At 36.6% G+C, this 25,211-nt stretch overlaps 1 protein-coding gene across 4 annotated transcripts in view; it reads right to left on the bottom strand.

Annotated features, from left to right (window-relative positions):
• Nucleotides 1–354: 354 nt before the first annotated feature.
• FER (FER tyrosine kinase) overlaps nt 355–25,211 on the bottom strand; it is a 155,535-nt gene continuing 130,678 nt past the window's right edge. For all 4 annotated transcript variants that reach the window (XM_083883765.1, XM_083883763.1, XM_083883764.1 and 1 more), the window contains 3 exons: nt 15,881–16,035; nt 12,067–12,189; nt 355–8,320 (listed from right to left, as the gene is read on the bottom strand). In XM_083883765.1, coding sequence (XP_083739891.1) covers nt 8,178–8,320; nt 12,067–12,189; nt 15,881–16,035 — 421 coding nt within the window. In that variant the 3' untranslated portion in view covers nt 355–8,177. The remainder of the gene's footprint in view (nt 8,321–12,066; nt 12,190–15,880; nt 16,036–25,211) is intronic.

Genomic DNA, 25,211 nt, shown 5'->3' on the forward strand with positions numbered 1-25,211 from the left:
TGTTCTCATAACAATATTCTCACCCCGTTTCAATGTCTCCTTTCCTTTCTGTCCTCTAGGTTACTCCTTGCTTCAAAATCTTCTGATATGTAAAAGGCAAACAAAAGCAATGCAAAACTGTGAGTGAGGATCATAGAGATTATCTCCAGAAATTAAAAAAAAAAAAAAATCAAATAAAATTGGGTCTTTTCCTGCTGTGTGAATCAGAGTATTTTGAACTGTGTCTATTCCCAAGAGCAATGTCACTAGAATTGGTCTTCCACTTGATTACAGAAGCAAATGAAGAAACACAACTTTAAAATATCAAATAAAATGAGACAGCTTGATACAAATATTTTACATTTATTGGAAGAGTACAGTAAAAAGGGGACTGCAGACTCATTAGTGGTAACTGGTCCAACGGAGAAGACAAAGGACTATTCAAAAAAGGTCTGCAGTTTACAAAAATACTGAAAATCTGTTATAGAACAGCCTAGGAAAATAAAAAGTTAGCTTGAGTTCCAAAGTGTAACTTTAAAGTATATAAAAAATTGGCAAATAAATAAAGTTAAAATGCAGATCTATTTAAAATTATAAAGGACAGACAACTGGCAACTGTATAACATAGTTATCATTTTCAGACTTGATTAAAAGCCAGATAAACTCACAAATGTTGTTTCTTTTTTTTTATTTATTTTATTTTACATGTACTTTAGGGAAGAAGCACCCATTTCCAGTGTTATGTATTATCGATCTGTTTCACAAATACATTATTTTTTAACAATAAAGAGCATAAAAGGTGCTTTACCTGATATTAGACTTGCTGGTGCATATTTTGGCACAAAATTGAGAATTGAATAGATACCTAAAGACATCTGCAAATGGTATCTGTGCCCACTCAAGGCTACTGGTGACGAAAGTCTGGCTTGTGACAGCAGGCCAGTGATGAGAATTTCCCTCCTTCCCCAACACCCCTGCTCTGTGTCCAGCTGCCAACAGTTACACACAAGAAAAGCAACACATGCAGTTTTAAAATCAGCAGTCCTACAACCCCAGCCCAAATTTCATCCCCAAAAGTCCTTTAGCAGAAGGTACAAGGCAGGTGTTTCATATTGGCTTTCACTCCTCAATATTTCTCTTTAGGAGTCTGCCTGCCTTTTGTGTCCTGTGTGATGAACCTATATAATGGGGTTTTTTTCCTATTACATGTTTTCAGCATTTTAGTGAAAATTAAGTGGGAAGCTTGGCAGAAAAAACCAAATTACCTTGTGATTTACAGGTAATGGCACAATTAACATTGGAAACAGACGTAAAAAGACGTTTCAGTTGAGACCTAGTGCAAAATCATTTCCCTACATAACAATAATGCTTATCTTCTGGAACTGCAGGTCTCAGCAGTCTTCATAGTGTGTGGTGGGGAGGTGGGGGTGTATAACTATCACTGTAAGTTAATGTTGTATGACAGTGAATTCAAATTTCTGAATGCAAAATTATGAAAATTAACAGTATCAGAAAAGGTCTGTTAAGAAGGAAGTTCCCAACAAGGCTTAGCTGGAATTAAGTAATTGCTGTTGATTTTGAAGATACTGCTCCAATTTGGCCTGACAGCAAAATGTCAAGGAGCATATTTAGCTTTATAATTCTCCCTATGCGGAAAAGGATGTTCTGTATTGTAAACCAGACAGTCAAGAATGTTGTTCCACTGATGTATTTTATGATGTGGACAATTCATAATATAGGGTCTGCAATTTCATTAAAAATGTGATTTGAACAATGTGCTTCACCTTGATTCATGGTTACTTCCATTTTCATACAAACACATTACCCCAGGCATCAAAGTATAACATTACCACAGTACTTCTGAATTAAATGAAAGCAGGAGTGTATTTGGACTTTTCTGTCACCAGAATAACTTCTTTTGATAAAGGAAAGGGCGCCATCTGTGGTAATCCACAAATTTTGCATTATTACCAATATGTAACAATGATGGAATTCTTCATATACTGAGAAAGACTGAGCTGACTGAAAAGAGTACTCAGCATTTTTTTTTAGTAATGGAAAGTTCTGGCTCATATTTTCAACATATGTAATATGAAGAGGGAATCATTGATCTCATTTTTCTTTTAAAAAGCCTAATTGCCTTATATTGATGAATAGTTTCAATGGCTGGCTCACTTACTCTATTCACAAAATATAAGTACTTATCTATAAACATTTGTGTTTCTAAAACTAGATGACAGTTCCAAACAGAACAATTCAGGATTTTTTCCAAGTGTTCTCTGCTCTGTGCGAATCCCAGGTTACCATACTGAGGTTCAGAGGCTGTACTTATCTAAAAACAATAAATCAATTAACTCAAGTTGTATTTACACGTTCCACAGAGACAGACGAAGAAAGAATCTAGTTCATTGCTCTTCAATGTTTTCAATTTATGACCTTGGTCAACTAGATTTTAGGGTTTTATCCATTCTTTGGAAGTATGCCTAACAGCTTTTTTGTTTGGAAAAGGCATGTGGATCTGAGATCTCTAAATAAACTACCCTTCCATAGCTACCATCTCAAGCACCTGCAAAACACCCACGTAGCTACTGACCTAGCCTCTTATCTCACACCCCTCGCCCTCACATAAACCATCTGAAAATTCTAACTTAAATCCTGCCTAGATGATGACTGAGAAAATGGTGCTCTGGAACAGCCAATAATATACAAGTACCTGAAAATGAAAAAATTCTGAGTTACCACACAAGTTCTATATCTATATCTATATAATCCAGCTGAAATTTTTATCAGAGAGAAGGGGACATAATGGTAACTTAACACTTGGTGGAGGTAGCATCCCCTATGAGAGAACAGTACATACATCTCTGAACCTGTTTTATATAATAGTAAGGCTGAAATACAGAAATTTTTTTTGCGTATTTGACAGAGAAGCAAAATGGATTCCAGGGTTGAAACTGTGAAAGCTTAAAGACAGGGGCTTCCATCTCCTATTCTATTTGGTATTTACTATAATGAACACAACGACTCTGATAACTGAATGTGAAAATAAGTAAAAATGTTAGAGCTACCAGGCAGATCTTGCTGGAATTTTCAATGAGAGATTCTTCCCTTCATTGAAATTGCAGATCTCAGCAAAGTAGAGTATTTTAATAACCCCCTAGTAGGCAATTCTGCAATGTGTGTAGGAGCTGGAAATCACAATTCAGTACCACTTTTAGGAAAGAAATGGTAGTAACACTTGACTGTTCATAATGTGACAAGTGAAGGGATTCTTCCACTTCAGCTTGGAGCTTTCCACCTTTAAACTTTATCTGTTTATGATGGGAAGTTACCTCAGGAAACAGCTACTCTTAGAATAACTTGATAGGCTCCTGTGGTTGATTCACTTTCCAAGTAGGTTGTTGCTGATGATTAAGGACTGCTCTTTTGTTTGTTTGTTTTGTTTTTTAATAAATCTGCCAAAGAAAACTGGAAGAAAACATTTTTAATAGAGCTGGTATTTCAAATTGACTGATCTCTTAAAAACTCATGGTTGTTTGGAACTTCAGGAATACTGGACTTGCCCTGTACTTGCTATGTACCTTCTAATTACTAATTGAGGTCCTGTATTACTGGAAGTGAAGGACTGCATGAAAACCATTCTAAAAAGAAAAAAATTCATAACTTCATTGGTAGCAGGGGTATTCTTCCCTGACTTGCCTAGGAAGAAAGGCTCCAGCAAGTCCTTTTGTGCTTTGGGGGAAAAAAAAAATTAATTGGAAAACTCTTCCTTTAATAGCAAACTCTTTTATGCTTAGCCATAAAAATGTTACAAATCCAAGTGCACTGGCTCAAACAGATATTCCTAGTGCCTACAAACAGGACAGCTGTTACAGAAAGTGGACTCTCTCAGCTTCTTTCTCCTTATTTAATCTTCATAGTGAGTTATTATTTGTGACAATTATTTTCAGAACTGCTGGATATAATTTTTGATGACACTATTTACACACTAGCTTAGGTCTTCAAATATTGCACTCCCTCAGGTCTGTGAGTAGCACTGACATTTAGAGGACATGGCAGCAGGAATACTGGAAACAGGGCAAGTATTTAATCACTGATAATATTTGTGCAGCAGCACATCTGGGAAAATTGGAGGGAGACATTGCTAAATGCTTCTGAAACTTACTTACACTGTAACCTCAGAAAAATGTGAGTTTTTTCTTCTTTTTTGTTTTCTTTATTACGTTTACAATGGGTGCAAAAAAGGTAAAAAAATAGTTATAAAGAGATAACAAATGGGTAACTTCATATTCAGTTTTAATGATGTGCTTGTAGGATTTAAATAAGCATAACAGGTGGTCAAAGACATGAATGAAAAAATATTTAAGTATGAATAACCTAATATTTCCTTAACCAGTTTTCTCTTTCCTATCAGTAAGAATGGGCTTTACCAGCTGCAGTTTTCACTGATGGCCTTTTGGTTATGCACTTCCCAATAACATTTTCCAAAAGAGTTTTAGGCAACTCTGCAAAAAGGCATATTTTTGTTCAGAAGAAATGCAATATAACTGTATTTGATAAATGAAAAGCCAGTTCATTGGCTTTCAGAGAAACTAATGAAAATGCACATTTCAAGGATAATGCCTTCATGGGATGCTAACTCTACATCATCACTCTGCTGAAGCAAGGTTTGTTTCCAGACAAGATACTTTTCACTATTTTATTTACTTTTCATTAAATAAAGAAGCTTAGAAAAACCTTATGATTTCACTGATGACTGGACTTGGAAGCTAGTATGTGCTTATTTTCTACTAAAAAAAAGGATGCACTTTTTGCCATCAAAGCAATTTTCTTAAAATAATGAATGCAATTCCTTGAGATTACATGAAAATAAAAGATAACCTGTTGAATTCCCTCTCACATTACAAGCTGAGCATAACAGAACTCAGAGTTTCCTACATTTAACAGTGTAAAAATTCAGGATTCCTTCAGGGTCCCTCTGGTTGTGACACAGTGTCGGTGTAACAACCTAACCTGAAATCCATGCTTGCGAAAGAGACCTAAGCTTAACTTCTTTGTTAACCTCTCTATGATAAGACACAGTACATGAGCCAAATGTCCAGGATCTGGCTAACCTGGTAAGATTACCCTGACAAGATTAAGCCATCAAAAGGCCATGGAGAGAAGATATTGCAGCTTTGCTTCTTTAGTGCCATGTCTTCCTTTCAAATTTCATGGCATGGCAGGCTTGGTTGTGAATGGTCCTGTGAGAAACCTACAGTATCTATAGGTATGGATTCCACTTCCTAAATTCAATGTTTGAACAATTACAAGTCAGACATGATGAACAAATTCTGCCACAAACTGTTAAATTAATGATACAAAGCCCCTGATATTTCAACTTAAATAACTGAAAAGACATGTGTTGCTTTGATTCTTTAGCCTTCTGATACTGTTTACATATTTCTACTGGAGACTCCCATGCATGCAATATAAACAAGTAGATTGTTTTCTCATCCCTCTCTGTAGTGGACTGCTGGTTTGACCACTGGGGTCAGAGGGGGGTTCTTCTCATCTCCCAATCCTTGTTCACATTTCAAATCGTATTTAAACCCCAAATCATAATAAACTCCCTTCTTCTTTTCCTCACTTCAACCTGATGGGTGTGGGTTGTTCTTTTGTGTCGTAAACTGCAACAGACATGTACCTGTGTTAAAATTTATTCTACACCTATAAAGCCATTCTGGTGTTCTCCCAAAGTATTGAACTGAACTGGTGCCTACTTCAGTAATAGTAACAAATTTTCCTAATGCTGTAGAAATCCCCTGTTTTAGAAAGACTTTAAATTTAAACAGAAGTGTGACATATGTGTATGGAGGTTAACTATTTCAGAATAAAATGTTAGTGCTGTTTTTATCCTTCTGTGAGAGTCAGGATGGTGACTGGTTAATTTGTGACAAATTAAACAGTATTTTATTTTATCTGAATAAAGCAGTATTTCTTGCTGTCAAGAGGGCATATGGCGAAGAAACAGTCCATCTCTCTAACAAAAGAATATTAACTCCCCAGAAAAGCTATGAATGCTGACACTGTTATCCTTACTTGCAGACTTCAGGAATGCCTATGTAAGGAAACGCACTTGGATGAATCTTGGATTTTCCCAAATGATTGTGAAACATTTCTTAAATCTTAGTACTCTTGCACTTGCATTAGCATGCTAGCAAATTAAGGCACAGACTCTGTGTACTACCTAGAAGCATACAAACTAACAAGAATGTTTCCTATTGCTCTTGAAAAATATCTCTGGGCTACCTGAAGTACAGAACTAAGTAAATATATCCAGTACACTTACAATGAAGTTTTAATTTATGCCACCAAGTTTTCCAAGCACTACACTTTCATGGGTATGTGTATATATACGCTTCCTTATCTCCAAGAAAAAAATCACTTAACAAAATGCAAGAAGCACTTACCATTCCTTACAGCTGGATGCTGACAGTACTACCTCAAATGCAGGCAACGTGCTCCCACACAACCATTCACTGTTGTAGTTGGACACTAATTCCTATGTAACAGATAAATTCTTCTAGACTACACATATTTTGGTCACACATAGCCTTAAACCACCACTCAGCACTACTGTAAATAGTACCCTAACAGAAATAAAAATGTAATGTAGCCACTGACTTCACTACATCTCAACCCCACCGTAACACTAAGGCTAATTAACATTCCAGATGCTGTGTTACTTACAATCCCTGTTTTTTACTTGCATTAGCAGCAACTGGTATCCCTTGATCTGAACATTTTAGTAAATTCCTAGAAATATTTTAAGCACCTTAACGCTGGAACTCAGACAGGGATACAGTAACTTGTTCCTATTTCTATGCAGAGCCCTAGAAAACAATTCCAGCTGCAAAGAGGACCCCGAGTCTAAGTAACAAATGGTGCACTTCCTCCCTTCCCTATCTAGTAAGTTTTTATTCTTTCTGGCTTTTTTTTTTAATATATATTTATATGTATATATATACAAACACAAGGTTTATATTCTTGGTGCATTTAAACCTTGTTTATCCCCAGTCTTTTGATATTTGATTGCAATAATGTAAGAAAAATAGAAGGTTAGTATTTCTACTCTGCTGTTCCCTGTCAGAGGCTTTAAACATACTTCTTTCCTTTTGGTTGTTTGAACAATTGCCTCAAGCCATACAGAAGTAGTATTTTCCTTTGGACACTATGCATAAAATTTTCTTTTGTTCAGAATAAACTTTTCCATGTTCCAGCTGCATTCTGAGAATTTTTACCAATATAATGGAAAAATCAGGGTCAAAAGCAAATCCAGCAACATATTCTCTAACTCCTCTAAGAACAGTGATATTTGTTATCTGCTGCTATCATTAATAAACCTCTTTTTCTTGGCCTACTACTTTCACATATTTTTGGAAGGCAGATAGTTTGCAGTTTTTCTTAGCATGTGAAGTCAAGACTTTATATTGGTCATCTTTTTCTAAAATAAACAGAGATAACCATAAAAGAAACATATTACTGAATTCTGATGGCATTGAAGGCAAAAAAAAAGTGATTTAAGTAGATCACATAAAAAGTCAGAAGTATTTCTATTGTATGGTAATAAATGCACAAGTAATTCAACTACCAAAAAATTCTGGAGTTTTCCATTCAGTAAACATGTTTGCATCCAGAATCTAACTGAGCTTCATGTTTAAAACGAAGTATCACCTAAATATATCAGATGCGGAAAGAATTAAAAAAAAAAAAAAGCTTCTAGTTGAAATACTTGTCAAAACTGTCTTAAATTTTCAGGCCAACATGTATGACAATCCCCACATTAATATGCTGACATACAGGACAGGGATAGCAGAGTGAGAGCACAGCTTAAAGTAGAATACTTCTGAAAAATGTCACTAGCAGTTATTTGTTGTAAAACAGATAGAAGCCACAGTCCCTTAAATTTATAGTATGTGCTTTCCTATGTACATGTAACCTAAATTACAGTACTACCGTGACTGGATATATAGCATTTCGCAGTATATATCTTTAATGCAGGTGTAGACACCATTCAAGATGGTACACCAGTTAATTTCAAAGTAATCCTAGAAGAGTATTGCAAATAATGCTGTATAAATGCATAGTGTTTGAGGGAAACAATTACTTCACTGGAAAATAAAGTCCCAGAAATTGAGTTTGGCACTTCTTCATCACTATGTCACTTTCTTTTTGATTGCAGACAGCTCTTTCTGAATCTCACTGAATTTTGGCCTGTTTTCTGGCTTGTAGTCCCAGCATCTCTGCATTATTTTATATATTTCTTCTGGACATTTTTGTGGCGCAGACATTCGGTAGCCTGGTACACAAAAAAAGTGGGGAAAACTTTTATTACTGAAAACTGATGGATGTTGACAAATCTAAAATGGTTAAGAGCAAAGTTCAATACCATTTCATTTAAAAAGACCTTCAAGGGAACATGAGAAACACATTCAATATATAACCTATACATGAGAGATAATTATGAAACTAATTAAAGCTCAGGTACCAGTGACATTTAAGTTGGGAATGCTAAACTGTCAGTTTGCTGCTCATCCCTAATAACTGCAATTTGCAAAGATTTCTTTCCTGTATCTTAGGAAGTAGCTACCCTCTGGTTTTCAGTTGTATTTCCTTACTTCTCCCCAGTGAGGAAACTGATAATAAAAATTAAGATGGGAGTTAATTTCTTTGGTCTTTTTGAAGATGTATCAACTTTTATTCTCACACTTCTTCCCTTTTTTGGCTCCTTAAGGAAGGCCCTCCCCATTTGCAATTCAGTAATTAATTTTTCCTCCCTCTGTTTTCTTAACTTTTTTATCTTTCCATCTTATCTCAGCTCTCTTTCTCTTCTTAGATAGGCAGTGGCTTCCACACATCTCTGCTGCCATCAGCTGAAGGAGCTCTCTGACTTGGCAATGAGTAGGAGAACAGACAATCAGTTAAGTAAATTAGCAACTAATCATTCAAAAGTCATAGGTAAGTGGCTATCCAGGCTATTTAGGCATATCATCAATACCCTAGACCACAGAAGTGTACTCACAGCAATGAAGACAATTTCCCAGTGAGTGGGAAGTTGGGAAAAATGCCAGGAGGATTGTATGTATGAACAAGGAGCTCCTGGACAAAATCAAACACAAAATCAGGTAATGGGAGGAATACTAAAACACTCTCTGAGCCTCCAAGGATGAAGTTAAGAAAGACAAAGCCCAGAAGGGATCGAATCTGGCCAAGGGTGTCAAAGACAACAAGCAGGGCTTCTCTATGCAGGGGACAAAAGGAAGGCTTGAAAAAATATGTGCCCTCTGCTGAATGAGACACTGAGCAACTCAGCAACACAGGACAGGGACAAGGCTGAGGTACTGAACACTTTCTTCATCTCCACCTCTACTAGCAAGACCAGCCTTCAGGATTCCCAAGCTCCAGGGATCAGTGGGAAAGGCAGGAACATGGACAATGTACCATGGTGGAAGAGGACCTGGTCAGAGAATACTTAAGCATACTATGGACCTAGTGAACTCCAGGGGCTCTGATGCACCCATGAGAGAATGGCCTGTCACTGCCACACCATTCCCAATAACCTTTTATACATCACTTTGGCTACTGGGAGGAGTACCTGAAGACAGGAGTAAAGCAAATATCACACCTATCTTCAAGTCAGAGCACCCAGGGAACTGCAGGCTGGTCAGCATCACCTGGATCCCAGAAGGTGATGGAGCACCTAGTGCTGGAAACAATTTCCAGGCACCTGAAGTACAAGAAAGTCAACAGGAGTAAGCATGCAGAAAGTTAGCATGGATTCACTAAGAGCAAGTAATGCTTGACCAATGTGAGAAACTTCTTCAATGAGATGAGTGGCCTGGTATGTGAGAGGATTCCACTATAAAATCCTCACAAAGACACCTTTGAATTTATGGGCTAGATGGCCAGATTGGGAGGTGGATTGAAAACTGAGGCTAAACAGTGAGCCCTTAAGGGAGGTGATGAGTGGTACAAAGTCTGAGTGGAGCTGCAGCGTCAGTACTGTGTCAGTCCAATCCTGTGTCACCCCTCATTAAGGCTGTGGGTGAGGGGCAGGTGTGCCCTCAGCTCTGATAACACAGCCAGGGTCACTCCTGGGGGAGGCACCAGCTCTGATAACACAGCCAGGGTCACTCCTGGGGGAGGCACCAGCTCTGATAACACAGCCAGGGTCACTCCTGGGGGAGGCACCAGCTCTGACAGACCAGAGGTCGTGGTGCCGTCCAGAGGGACCCAGACAAGCTGGAGAGGGGCTGACAGGAACCTCAGGCTGCTCAGCACAGGAACAACCAGGTCCTGCAGCCGGGGAGGAACAACCCCAGGCACCAGCACGGGCTGGGAATGCCCAGCTGGGAAGGAGTTTGTCAGGAAAGGCCCTGGGGCTCCTGCTGGGCACCAAGGGTTGAACATGCACCAGCATGAGCTCTTCCAGCAAAGAATAATAATGGCACACCTGGATGTACAAGAAGGAGTGCTGCAGCAGGTTGAGGGAGCTCATCTCTCCGCTCTGTTCAGTACTGGCTGAGGCCATATGTGGAATGCTGGGTCCAGTTCTGGACTCCCCAGTACAAGACAGACATGGACACAATGGAGAGAGTCTCATCAAGATGATGGAGTCACTGAAACATCTCTCCTATGACGAAATGCTGAATGAGCTGGAGTAGCTCTTCCTGGAGAGGAGAAAGCTCAGGGGATCTCAGCAATGTATACAGACATCTGCAGAGAGGGTGCAAAAAGGAGGAGTCCAGGTTCTTTCCATGCCCAGTGACAGGACACAGAGGTGATGAGCACACACTGAAACATAGGAAATTCCTCCTAGGCATCAGGAAACACTTTTTTCCCTGTGAAGGTAACTGAGCACAGAGAGGTGGCGGCACCTTCATTCACAGAGATATGCAAAAGCCATCTGGATGTGATCCTGCTTGAGCTGGGTGGATGGACTAGAGAACATTCAGAGGTCATTCCTCTGCCATCACATCTCAGCCATTCTTTGTGATTCCACAAATTTTTTACCACATGTAGCTCTGAGCAAATGACAGGAAGTGCACAATGATGTGCACTGGACTCTACAGAGCTAAATGCACCTCTGTGACTCCAGACTCACTGCACAGGTCTCTGTATCTCTCTTACTAAAGAATAATGCAATGACACTGATCTCTTAAAACAGGTAAATCTGAGAAATATTTTTGCCTTTTTCATACTGCATGCATTTGCTCTAGGTACTGGAGGAATGCATGTGAGTTCCAACAAGGATGGCTTGGGCTCTAGGATTCGATTTGGCCTTTAAGGAGAAACTTCAGTATCACCTACTCATAGTGCTTCTAAAACTATAACAAACACTGACAATGTGTGTAAATCTGCAAACCAGAGTTCTTTTGTTTCTCATTTGTTTTGTTTTAAATAATTTGGAAGTTTTACTATCTTAAAACCTATTTATAAATTATACAGTAGTACTATGTAGGGAAAGAATAGTTCTGAAATGCCACTAAAGATGATTAAAATAAATCCAAGTCCTGAAATCCTTCTCACAGTTATTTGCTATTTTAAGTAAAAGTCTTTTGATTATTTTGTAAAAGAGAAATGCAGCTTGCAATGCTCAACTAGCTTACCATTCTCCACCATAATTGCTAAATCTTTGTGTGAAATGATTTAATAAAGAAGATGGAATGATACTGATTTTTTTCTAGAAGTTTAGAATATTTATACCTGCATTAGCATAATCTTAAATAATTCATTCTGTTCAAGCTTCTGCTTTGCACAGCAGTAAATCCCTCCTTTCCATCTCACCTGTTAGTTCTGCAAAAATGAAAGTCAGCATGCTGTAAGTCTTGCAACCTTTAAGTTACGGGTCAGTGTATTCCTTTTTTTTCCAAACAGCCTACATACACCACCCTACTCCTCCCAGAGCGCTAGATTCAGCAATTTTGAAAATCTCATATTGTTTTTCCTAAAGTTGCTACAAAACTTGTATGTTGTTTCTTGGCTTTCTTATACTGTATCCTTACAATTTATCCAGCATTTCTTTCACTCCCTATGAATAATTACCTTTCTCAACTTGCTCTCGTGCTTGTTGGTTGGTCATTCCAGGGTATGGGCACACTCCTAAACTGAAGGTCTCCCACAAAAGGATTCCAAAGCTCCATACATCACTCTCAGATGTGTATCTCCCTAAGAAAAGGAAAGCAAATATTCAATTTAACATACAGAGAAATTGGTGTTTCAGATAATCGTGGCCCAAATTTCCTGTAAAAGTGTTACATTGGAAAGCTTCAGGTAAAACAAAGCCACAGCTACTTATAAAACATTCTACAGATTTCAGAGTCTCCAGTATTTCAAGGAAGGAAAAAATTAAATTAAAGCCAAGACTTTGGAATAACATAAACTAACTTTAAGTTCTACTATTATACTCAAACCATACCAGTCTGTCATGCAAGTTAAGAATTTCTTTCCTTCTTAATGTACTACAACATTTTTCCTTTAATATAAAAGGACTGAAAAATGTCAGGGTTTCCCCCTTTACAACTGCTTTCAATTCTAAATATTCTTTTTAAAATTACCTTTCCCAGTTCTCCATTTTAGCATGTCAGTGTTCACTCTGAGAGGAGCTACCACCAACACTTTGTAGTGTGAAGAAGGCCTGGTTCTCATGCTTTGAGAAACTGATTTCTGAAAATCAAAAGCTGATGCACCCTATCAGTTAAAGTAAGAAAAATCAGGCCTGCTGGTTCCATTACCTCCAACTATGTTTCAGAGATAGCAAAACAGATAATTGATAGATAATTGAATTCTAAGCCTCTTTGTCTCTTTGTGGAATGACAGCTATTACAGGAAAAAAGAGACATTTTGCAGCAGAGGTCCCTGATGGATTCACATTAGAAAATTAAGACTCCTAGCTTTTTGCAGCAGAATTAGTGAACATGCTACCTTTAAAAATCCACTTTCAGCATAACTTGCAACATTTTTGATGACTGTTCTTTGTTCCATACTATTACTTTATATTCGTGTCTATATTCTTTAAAAACAACACCTGTGAATGTATTGTTTGTTTATCTCTAACCATCAAACAAACCAAACTAATCCACTTCTGACTAGAAAAAAGGAAAATACATGTAAATTATAGTGACAGTTGATGACAGTGACAACTGTTCTGACATCAGAAAATTCAGTTTACTCTTAGACTAAATATCTCTTCCAGCTGTGCTATGTTAGCTTGTGTGCATCATAGTTGGCAATTATAAATATTCACTATGCTCTTTGGAGTAAGATTAGTTTTCTTGTCTGTGTATCAACTCCCCACAGTTGGGCATCCTGTAATTTATCACTTTTCACTGAAAGTATTCAGCAGATACAAGATGGGTGATTAGCTGGTTTTTTTTTTTTTTTTAAGAAAGTACAGGTTCTGCACAGTTAATTATATTTTCTGCTATTACGTTATCTGAAGGGAAGAAGAAAAGATCTGTTTAGAAAAAAAACCCAAGTCCTCCCTACATTACTATTAGCATCACAAATAATTCAAAATATTGTAGGGAGAAAACATACATATTAAATGTATTTTAATTTTGAAAGATGGGAAAGTAAAAAAACCCCATAATTATCCTAAACATGTGATGGTTTTGGTGGGGTAGAATTAATTCTATCACAATGGCAGGTACAGGGGTGTGTTTTGGTTTTGTACTGAACACAGAGTTGATAATTCAGAGATGTTTGTGTTATTGCAGAGCAGGAATTGCACAGAGCCAAGGCCTTTCCTGCTTTTCACTCTGCCAGGCTGGTGAGGAGGCTGCTGGTGCCTGGGAGGTTGGGAGGGGACACTGCCAGGACAGGTGACCCCCAGACTGACCAAAGGGATATTCTAGACCAAGTGACATCATAGTCAGTGTATAAAGTGGGAGAAAGAAGGAGGAAAGGGGGATGTTCGGAGTGATGGGGTTTGTCCTCCCAAGAATGGTGTAGAATGGCTCTAAACAGCACACACAGAACCAAAGGTTCCACTTCTCAAAAACTCCAGTGGCATCTGAATTTTGCTTGACTTCTGACACAATGCCCTAACCACTCCATTTGCTCTAATCTGGTTTCTAGCCTTCATAACTTGTTTTTTCTTAATTTGACATACTTTAGTGACCGGTCTTAATTTGTCTCACACAGTGATTTCAGCAGAGACTATAAAGAACTTTTTTTGTAGCTTCTTAAGCACATTAACATTCATGTAGTGGCCAAATGACCCTATTCCTCATTTTCTTCCAACCTTTGAATCTTGATATTCAGGACTGACCTGGCCAATGGCTATCCACTAGTTTTGGGTATAAACTGAAGACTTAGTTTTATTTCATTTTGCTATCTTAAATAAGTCCAATCTTACCTACACAAATCAATGCAATTCTTTCCACCTTATTATTAGAATGGAAAACAATAAAACACAATCCATTAAGTTCTACTCATATCTTTCAAGAGAGTGGAATAAAATATCCTTCAAAAACACACAGAAATATTTAATGGCATTCTGAAAGTTGAATATTGACTGCTGAACCTATTACCAGAGGTTTGAGACAGCTTATTTCCCAAACATTTCAGAAAATGATTTATAGCTGCTGGAATATGTATGTGCTTTAGGAAACATAAAATAAGTAGATGTTAATCAACAATCCCCTCTTCTCCTGTATTGTGCAGAAAAACCAGACTCAGCAGAACAAAGTGAAGGTGCTGCCACAAAAGCCTGTTTCCTGCTAAACATAGCCAACTGGACCACATATGGTTATAAGGATAGGTTTTCGTAACACTGTATGCATTTCCAAAATAACAAAAATTAAAACCCAAAACACCTCTTTATAGTAAATCCAACACTCAAGAGAACAAAGCATTCACCAGGGAATGCTGGCAACACTAACATCTCTTAGAATAATTGGTAATACAAGATCAAATACTGCAACTGAATTTATGGTCAGCCTTTTAAAGGGAAGATCTGCTTTACTGTGTTATGCCATTAACTGCTGCAAAAGTGCTAACGAGAGGAAGCATTCTGCTATGAATCATAATTCACAAACCTATGATTTCCAATGCATGATTTCTAAAAAAAGGCTTTAAGAAATGGCAGAAATATTTATAGACACTTCAAATGAAGAACTTAAAGTATCTTATTCTATGTACTCAACTAAAGAATTGGTTTAGAGAAGTACATTCAAAACATGCCATTATTTATTAAATGTGCTGCTTCTTCACAGCTTACTTCACTTAGAAGAACATATTTTTCTGGTTTCATAAACGCAAAAAAAAGCTATGAGCAGCAGCTTCTGTTTCTATTCTGGAACTATTATCCATGTAGTGTGGACCACTTCCCTCAGTGATAAATAATGAATTTTATCCCCTATATAACAACCAAGTGGTACACAAAAATGCAGGTAAAGAAAAATGCAGTTAAAAACCCGAAAACAATACGATGACTGTATTTTCTCACCAATGCAATGAGTTATCTAACAGAGTGTTCTAGTATGTTAACATTTTCTACTGTTTTCAATGAGGGGCCATAAATATGCAGAACTTGCTATTCATTTTGCTAACAAGCATAATTTAGATGACTGACGAGGCTGTCTACAGGAATGAGTCAGCAACAGAACCAAAGCACTCTGCTATTGCTGCATAATAGCAATTCTGACGTTGCTGCCCAATTGTTTTTCAGTGGCAAAACTGTGTTTTTTACATAGATCAGACTGAAATATTAAAATTATTTTAAACATCTTTAATTTGAACAGGAGGAAAAGAATTGTATGTATATACACTTGAATACCGCGGCCGCGGTGCTTTTTACTGTACTGATTTCTTTGATTTTCTTTTTTTTTGCAAGAAAATCTAGTTCTGTTCTTACCATAGTTCAGAGCTTCTGGAGCAGTCCACTTGATTGGAATCTGCTTTAGGCCTGATGATGAGTACACGCCATCATCTTCTTGCCGGGACATCCCAAAATCGCTTATTTTCAAAATGTTGCTTTCTCCTACCAAGCAGTTCCTTGCAGCCAGATCTCTAAATTAGAAAAAGAAATAAACACTCACATTTTTACAGGTTTAAAGTATTTGGAAGTCATTTAAACAGACTGAGCCCCTCAGCCAAGATGGTCACGCCTCTCAGAGGCTTATTTACAAAAGGGTAAAAATCACTTCACAGCAGTTATGGGGAAACAGAAGTGAGGGAAGAGGGAAAAAACAAGTCAGAAAGATTCCTTTGAAGAAGTGAGGAGAGGAGATGCTGGAGATGCTCCAAGTGCCTGAGCAGAGATTCTCCTGCAGTCCATGGAGAGGAGCCACAGTGGAGCAGGGGAGGAGTGCGAGGCTGAAGCTGAGGAACTTTATGGACAGAGCAGACTCCCCATTCCCCAGTCACCTCTTGGAGGAGAAGGTGAAGGATTTCAGAATGAAGGAGTGCCTCAGAAGAAGGGAAGGGAAAAAGGTATTTCAGTTTTTGTCTTTTATTTCTCACCGTCCAACTCTATTTTACTTTGCAATACATTAAATTCATGTTACTCAAGTTCAGTCTGTTTTGCTATAATGGTAATTGGTAGGTGATTTTCTTGTCTTTATTTTGACCTCCAAGTTCTCTTGTCTTATTTTACTTCCCTGTCCTGTTGAGGATGGGGAGTGAGAAAGCATCTGTGTGGGTGTCTGGCAGCCAGGCAAAGTTAACCCACCCCAACTGCCCTCCATGGTCACAGAAATAACCCTCAGATTAACAAACTGGATCCCAGGTAAAATGAAACAGAATTTGAAGAAGCATCCTGAAATACATTCAGGACGTGTTTCAGTGAGAAACCTGAGGAACAGCTCCACCTTTCCCTTTGCCTGTTAGAGTTTCTATCAAAAGTTTAAAAGCTACTCAGCACAGAAAATGAATTTTGGCTCAGTGATGGATGAGAAGCTCAGAAAGTCAATTCCCTCCCTTCATCTCAAGCTTGTTTAGTTTTTAAATTAGAAGGCATGCAGTAATACCTGATAAAAGACCTACTGTGGCTTCCTACATGCTAATAATATATTATAAACTTACTATATGTATATTAAATTTCAGTGTTTCACAGTTTAATAAAATATAATAAAATATATTATTATTATTCCCATTGTAATGTAATTAAATACAAGAAAATTTTAAAAAGAGAGATGTTAATTCTACACCATTAATAACATCATGGACAAAATATTTTTTAACTAACCTTACTGTGTTTCTGTTTAACTTACATAGCTAATATGCTCACAAATGACTTACATGAATATTCCAGAAAAACTACATTAACTTTGATATTTCGAATTGGAGCTGTAGCACAGTTCTGAAGAGAATCCCCTGAGCACTCAATGCACATTCATTGGTTTTTGAAGAATGAATTTGGTGCATGCAAACTACATTGCTGTTGGAAGAAACTGACTTAGAATTCTGCTCATGATGTGCATGAAATTTGTTTCTCCAGCAACAGAATTTTGTATCTACGGAATTTGTTGCTACAGCTAATGCAGAAAGGCCTGAACCAGTGGGTAACATCTTCCAACATTACTCATGGTAATGACAAAGGATTGAACTACACTTCACCCAAACTAAAAGTCTTGAGCCATACTTAAGGATGCTGAAGCTCATATATCCACTTTAATCAGCTCATCCATAATGGTATTAGGTTATGTTATTCAATATGTAGACAGAGCCTAGGAATGACCCTAAATATTATAACTTGATTTAGGAATTTTAACATTTTTGACTCACACTGCTTTTCTGCCACTAAGAACATCAATAGCTCTAGCGCTTGAATGATATAAAATAAGTTATTCTTGTGGTTTGAGAAGATGGACCACTAAAAAAGAAATCTGAACTCACAGGCACCAGCTGAAGATGTACAAAAATGCATAAAATAGCTCAGTGTGCACTATGTTACACAGTTTGATGTTAGCGTATGGTATCCTTATATATGGCTACGTAGGTTAAAGCAAGTGAGCTGCAAAACAAAATTTAATTGTTATTGTTTATACTCAAGTGTGTAAAAAGTATTGCCACAGAACTTCAAAAATTTATGACTTAGGTTCCAGCCATACTTCAGTAATTTGCTTTTTAACTACACAATATAGTCTAGATTTTGCAACTGATACGCATAAGGAATGGAAAAAATAGTAAGGTTGTATCTCAAAAAATAATTACAGTTAACTGAAATCACAGGCATCTCCCTACCTGAAGTCTGACCTAGTATTTAAACACGGAGCCAGGTTAAAAAAATCTGTATAATGATCTGCTTTAGGTTTATTCCTCATCCATAAGTCTGATTATCAGGGAAAGCGGATCACATGTAATAGGCACAGTATGGTGCTTATGAAAAAAAATACTCTCAGTTTGCATAATTTTTGTCAGTTTTGTACATAGAATATATGAGTTTTCTTTTTCATTCACTATCATGAATAGAGAAAAAACTTTTATCCCTACTGAAAATTGACTAAAACACACCCATGAAAATTAACTGGTATTTGTGGAAGTTTGTAAAGACTGTGATACTCTGTTCAGGATATATGTACATTAACGCTAAAAAGAACAAATTAAAAGTTTGCACGTTATGAATCTCACAGTATTAATACCTTTTTCTGCTTTTAGCTAAAACTCTCTCATTTTTGATGCTATAATACTCTGCATTACTTACAATATAGAGGTCTGATGACCAAAATTAACTATGAGAATTCAGCATTAAAGATTACATCAATGTTAAGTATTTATAATAAATCATGACTCTTTCTACATGGACATTAAAAAAACAAATCAAATCAAACAAGTAAACAACAAACCTCCAATAAAGAACCACAAAAAAATCCTTGCACACCAATCCCCAAACAAAAAAATTCCACCAAAATCAACTACAGTCTATTTGTCTTCTTTCCCCTGAAAAACCAGTGTGTTCTATTTGCTTTCTCTTCCTTTTGCCTGATGTTCCCTAAAGCCAACATCCTGAAGAAATACAGAGAAAATTGCATGAAATTAGGTGTCTCTGGAATTTTTTTTTCATAAAACATTTGCTACTTAAAGCAGGAATTCCATAAAATCAGTATTTATCTTTAACACCGAAAGCAAAATAATATTCCTTATTTACACTGTGAAAGCACTACTAATTTGGCACACCTTACACTGAGGTGCTACACAGTAAGTTCCTTAGTAAAAGAAAATCTGACTCTCACTGTTTAATACCAAGATTATGTAAGTTCCTAGTACTGCTAGAAACAAAGTCTCTTCCCCCAGCTACTAACAAATAAAACCTAGGAGGTAAATTGGAAATTTCCTTTTCAGGCAATGCTCTGCAGTCCCATAAATACAAACGGATTCTCCTAGGGACCTCTAATATGGGTTGAATCTGCTGAAACCGTAAGAGAGAGTTCATAGGACTTCTGCTAGAAATTCAACAGCCAGTTCAAGGAGGAAGTAGGGGCAATTTCTCTGTGCTGAGAGTTGTTACCACCTGGATATCTGTCAGTAAAGATATAAACCTACTAAGCCTTTCTCTAAGGACATCCTTATACTCCCTCCCCTCCTTCTCCTTCACACCCCACAAGATCTGCAGAGCAAGTACTACCTAGCATTGTAACAGAATTTCATGAGTTAAAGGAAATCAAAACAAGAGAGTAAACTCCTCATTACTAAACCAGCAGCACAGACTGCCTCACTGAACTAATTAGCCATTTTATATTCCATCCCTAGATCATGCAGTTAAAATACCCTTAGGTGATAAAAGCAAGTAATTAATTAGTGACCAGGATTGGTTTATCTCCTCTGCACATTAAATTAAATGAAAATAGTCTATTACCTAAACAACAAAAAAAAAAAGGGTGGAAAGTGAAACTACAAGATAAATTGCTGGGGTTTTTGTGAACTGTAAGACACTACCTCACCTTCATACATCTGATGTAATTTCCAATAATGTCTAAATCAAAAAACAGCAGTGTCTAAATCTATTTCAGAATTTGATATGTGTATGCTAATTTTGCTGTATGTGGAGAGTACAATAAATAATATGTGCCTAATAACAGACTGAGAAAATATTAAAGGGTCAGAAGAATATCCTTTCATGCATTCTGTGTTTTCTTCCCCCTTTTTACTTTGGTTGAATTATTTTTTACATTATTTTAGCTATTATGAACACCAAAGGAGCTATATTAACTACAATGCTAATAACTTTTCTCAGTTCCTCATATATAATGCAAGTCCATCTTCATCTCCACAGATGAACAGTGCTGGCAAACCAGAGAAACTCCAAGTTGGATACAGTGGTGATTTCTCAATAATGTCAGGTGCTCTGCTTGCCACCCACAGTTTTGGATATTGCTCACTTCCTCTTAACTACAAAATAAGCAACTTTATCCACCTCACAGCATTGGTGACCTTCAATTACTCTTTCTAAAGCACTTTGCACTTAAGTGAAGGACTTAAAAATTTTACAAAAGGGACTCAAATGTACAAAGTAACTAAACAACCCCCACAAAATTGTATTCAGTAGCTGAACACAAATGTCAACTTATTGTCTGCCACCCAGACAATAAGTTGACATTTGTGTTCAGCTACTGACTGTACAGATCTACTGACTTATTACAAAACTTTTATCTTTGAGTTTTATTTTGGTAGACTACTACTCCATTGTCTTAGCAGGGCAAGTTTTCTGTACGAGCAATTTTAAGAAAGATAAAGAAGGGAATAGTAGACAACGAGCACTTTCTGAGGAGAATCAAAGCAATAGACTATGAAGATGGAAATGAAGCAATAAATTGCTGTATCATCTATTCTTCCCCCCTTTTTCCTATTTCTGAAGTTGTCTTCACAATGCCTGCTCCTGGAACAGAAACATTCCTATCAGCAGCATCTAAATCGTTTTTATCTGCATTGTTTCTCAACTGTTTTAGAACTTAATAGCTATTGCCTGTATTCTTCTGAACATTTATTTTGATGAAAATGGCATCACAGTAATTTTGTTCTGTAACAGTCCTCTATGAGTTGATATCACTGTAGATTCTTATAACCAATTTTTCCTGTGCACTGCTGATTATGTGTAATATGCTGAACAAAGTGTGTAATTATTTTTTCCCCCTTGTGCTGCATCTTGAAACAAAGATTTGCAATCCAATTTCTTTTGTGTGCCCATTTTACTGAAAACCTAAGGGTCTGGACAGTCAGAGTGGAAGATAGGTAACTTCATGGATATCCTACAATATTAGAGTGACTGGAAAATGAAAAACACCTCCTGGAACTCCTTAATGATAGGACAGACAGAGAAATAACACCTCTGCTGGATTCCATCCAACCATTCCTAAGGCTCTCAGGTTTTGATAGAAACATTACAGGACATAAGGACGTACATTTAAGAAACATGCAAGATTTTTAACAGTCCTGAAAAAGTTCTTTGATATTAACTGAATTATAGGGGAAATTAAGTGTCCAAAAATTAATTATCCAAGATGTATCAGAACAAAAGTTTACATTTTGTGCTTGATAAAATTACAGGGGACTTAAATCACAGTTATGATGCCATCCATTTCCATAACCAGTCATACAAGTAGATTGTGTTATTCGTAGGAAAAAAAATACCATTTTCAAGCAAAAATTTTCAATGTATCATTCACGGAAGCAACTAAAATGAAATACAACAAAATTGTGATAACAAGTGCATTTTTATTATAATATAATGGCTTTATTCAACCTGTGTGATAACATAAGTCTTGTTACAATGAGTGTCCTTGTCCTTTTAGACCGGGAGGATCACTCAATTTAGTCCTTAATTCTCAATTTAGTTTTGAATTCATCTCTTCCTTATTCTAGTCTACAGTATAATCTTAAAATGTAATTGATTTCTCTAAACAGAAGCATTAAATACTGGTTTAACTTGTTTACAAAACTGGAAACATCTGAAGAGGAAGACCAGATACAGTCAAAGGTCATATTCCCTTGTCCATTATATATCAGTGATAGAAAAGGCTGCATGTTGAATTTAAAGAAAATGTCTAAAGCAGAGTAGTTTCTATCACTGATTTTCTGCTGATTAAGGTTTTTAGAAAACAAACTTTTCATTCTATTAAACAAAGCTATTTTCTAGTGTTAATATCATTATATATTAAGTTCAAACGACTAATAATGCAAAGCAGAGCATCTGGAACTGAAAAACACTGCAAGTGCTCAAGAAACTAAGAAATCCAAAAGCATAATTATAATATGTGTCACTTTTCCCCCACCTTTTTCACTAGAATGAAATAAAATAGCACAATAATACAGTATTTGCAGGGTTTTTCAAGGGAAAAAGGAAGTATTTCAAAGTCCTCCCAGGCTAGATTCAAGTATACTTGCCACATGTGAATATCAAAATTCATCTGAGACAGGTAGCAACTCTACTGCTTTTTCAATAGCCAGCACCAAAAATGTAGTATGCAACAGAAGCTGTAGTTTTTGTTATCTCTGCATGTATTTCCATCACTTAAATTTACTTTTGCTCCTACAGCAGATAGGCATGGATTAAGATTTTAAAAGCAACAGATAAGCCTGGACTAATGTTCATAATTTTTCAGTAGATAAAGTATTTTATAGAAACTAGATCCTGAAACACTTTATCAATGAAGGTAAAAAAAGGTAAAGGTAATAATCAGGCTACAAAGAAATTAAACATCCAGCATAATTAAGGTACAAGACACTACATATCCATGAAAATAATACACAAGGAAAAAGAGAGAAATACATTAGGTCTGATTAGGAATCAGGAGGAAAGACAGAGCAAAGAAGTAGTAGAATCAAACAGTGCTAGACAGGAAGATTGTGTTGCAGTCCTAAACTGAGCAGCTAGATAGTGAAAAAAAGAAACCTCCTGGATTTTTTAAGAGACATTCACAAAGAAAGCCGATAGAAAAGGGAGAAAAGTCAGCCACATTTTAAGGCAGTTATTCATCTGGGGACGTTTCTTATTTAGGGAGAAAAGAATTTAAATGGATGGCACAGGTAGTACATGCCAGCTAAGCATTCTTAGCAATGGAAACCATTGATGAAGACATACAGTAATAGCCCACTGATTCATAGTTTTCCAGTCAGAGAAAAAAAATATCTGATTTGTACCTTACAATATCTCTCTACCTTGAATTAAGGATTACTAACAAATGTTTAGTGGCATCTTGAAATATTTTCATATTTTAAAAATAGCCTGTTTTGTAACTAATAAAATAATCTTAAGATGAATGAAAATGAAGATGACGAATAATTTACTAACTGTCCTAGACACTTATATAAGATTTGCAGTTAGCTTACAGAAACATGAAAGAAATTTCATGTGGCTAATACATTGCAGAGAATTATGTATAGAAATTTAGAGGAATAAAATTACCCTTTCACTTCCTGTAAATTAACAACATAGGAAATAAACTGAACCTCTGTCCTGATTTTTGTCACTATTACTTAAAATCCACAGTAGTTTTCCCACTCAAAAATAAAACTTATATGTGGAAGAAAATACTTTGCACTTTTTTCATCACAAGAAAAAGAAGGAAGTGATGGAATGATGGAATCTTTGTGGTATTACGGTGGGGTATCCAAAGAAGAAAGAAATCACATTGTTGATTAAGGATCATGATTACATCTCATATTGATAGCAGAAGATGGGACAGGACTTCCCCAGCTTTTGGGAACTGGATGAACTCACATGTTACATGCATATTCAGCATGGTAAAATTTCATAGCTGGGCTGAGTCAAGGAAGAGATGTTAGTAAGTCCAGGGACTCCAAATTCATCACATACTGAACTCTACCCTTTTTGTTTTATTAATATCTTATGCTATCTCATGAAGTCTTTGTTTGCTACAAGAATGTCCTTTCTCTGGAAAATCCAGAGTACTGTATTGAGAAACAGCCCCTCTGCCTCTGCTCTGTTGAAGCATGTTCACTCACGCATAGGGTTGACTCCCTATAGATCTGAGTGTTCCCTGAGGTGCAGAAAACACCTTCCTGTGCTTAATCTAAAGACAGGGAAAAAATGAACTATTAGAAAACTATTGCAAAGCTATGGATTTACCACACCTGGCTATTATTCTGAAGTATTTCCACACAAAAAACTGTTCTGCCATTACACTGTAGGAAGACGGGATCCTCTTTACCATTTCATGTTAAATTCACTTTAGCATTTGTTGTGGGCAAAGGTTATAAAATAACTGACGTTCAGCTAGCCATCTGCTAAACATTTAAAATCTTCCTGTTTAAAGAATCATGGGTAAGAAATTTCTTAGAAGGTGATACAGTGTAAAAAACTGGAGTTGCCTGTTTTCATTTAACAGCTTTGTTAATGGTCTGAGGGAAAAGTCAAACAGGAATTCAATTAATTTAAATTAATTAATTGATAATATCAAATTAGGAACAGCTGCAAACAACAGTAAGGGCAAATAAATAAAAAGAGAGAAGGAAAGAAGGAGAAAGAGGGGGGAGAGAGGGAGGAGATATAATAAGCATTAGACATAGCCTGTAAAACAGGAATTATTATATTTTGAAAAATTAGGCCTAAATTCAAACGTTCAGTAAAAAAATATAACACAACAACTATTAGGCAATCAGGTAGAAAGAAAAGAGAACCAAAGGAGATATAGACTCCAACTAAATATAAGTAATGGAATTAAATTGAGTATTGGAAAATAAAAGCTCATTATCTACTAGATTGTGAGAAATCTGTCTAGGGAAATGAAGAAATTCTATTTTATTAATGCAGTTACTTAACAAACCAAAAAAAGTTTGACAGGTGTACAGACCAGTGTCTGTTTCAAAAAGATGGATTAAGTAAATTAATCCAACTTTTTACTGAATTAAACATCAGAATTGTGAGATGCCCTGGAATCTCGTGTTATACTAGCAGACGTATAGTACACCACAAAAGGCTAGTGGTCAAAGAGGGAGAGACACAAAGAATTATTAATTTCCTGGATTAGTGCATTTGTTCATTTTATCAAATATGAAAAGGTGACGTTTTCAACCAATCACATATTTGAGGAAACAACAAAATTTCAAATGCAATTGACACAAATTGCTAATTTCTGTGCAGAAAAGGTCTACAGGTGTTGCCAGCTGGCTACAGGTCATGAAGTCAGAATGACACAGCTGCTGCTGAGTCTCCTCAGATTTCCATTATATGCAGCTACAGGCATTTATTTGTGATTAGAGGTAGTCTGATCTCACATGTCAAATAG

Source organism: Zosterops lateralis (assembly GCF_965231275.1).
Source record: "Zosterops lateralis genome assembly, chromosome: Z".
NCBI classification, from domain to species: domain Eukaryota; kingdom Metazoa; phylum Chordata; class Aves; order Passeriformes; family Zosteropidae; genus Zosterops; species Zosterops lateralis.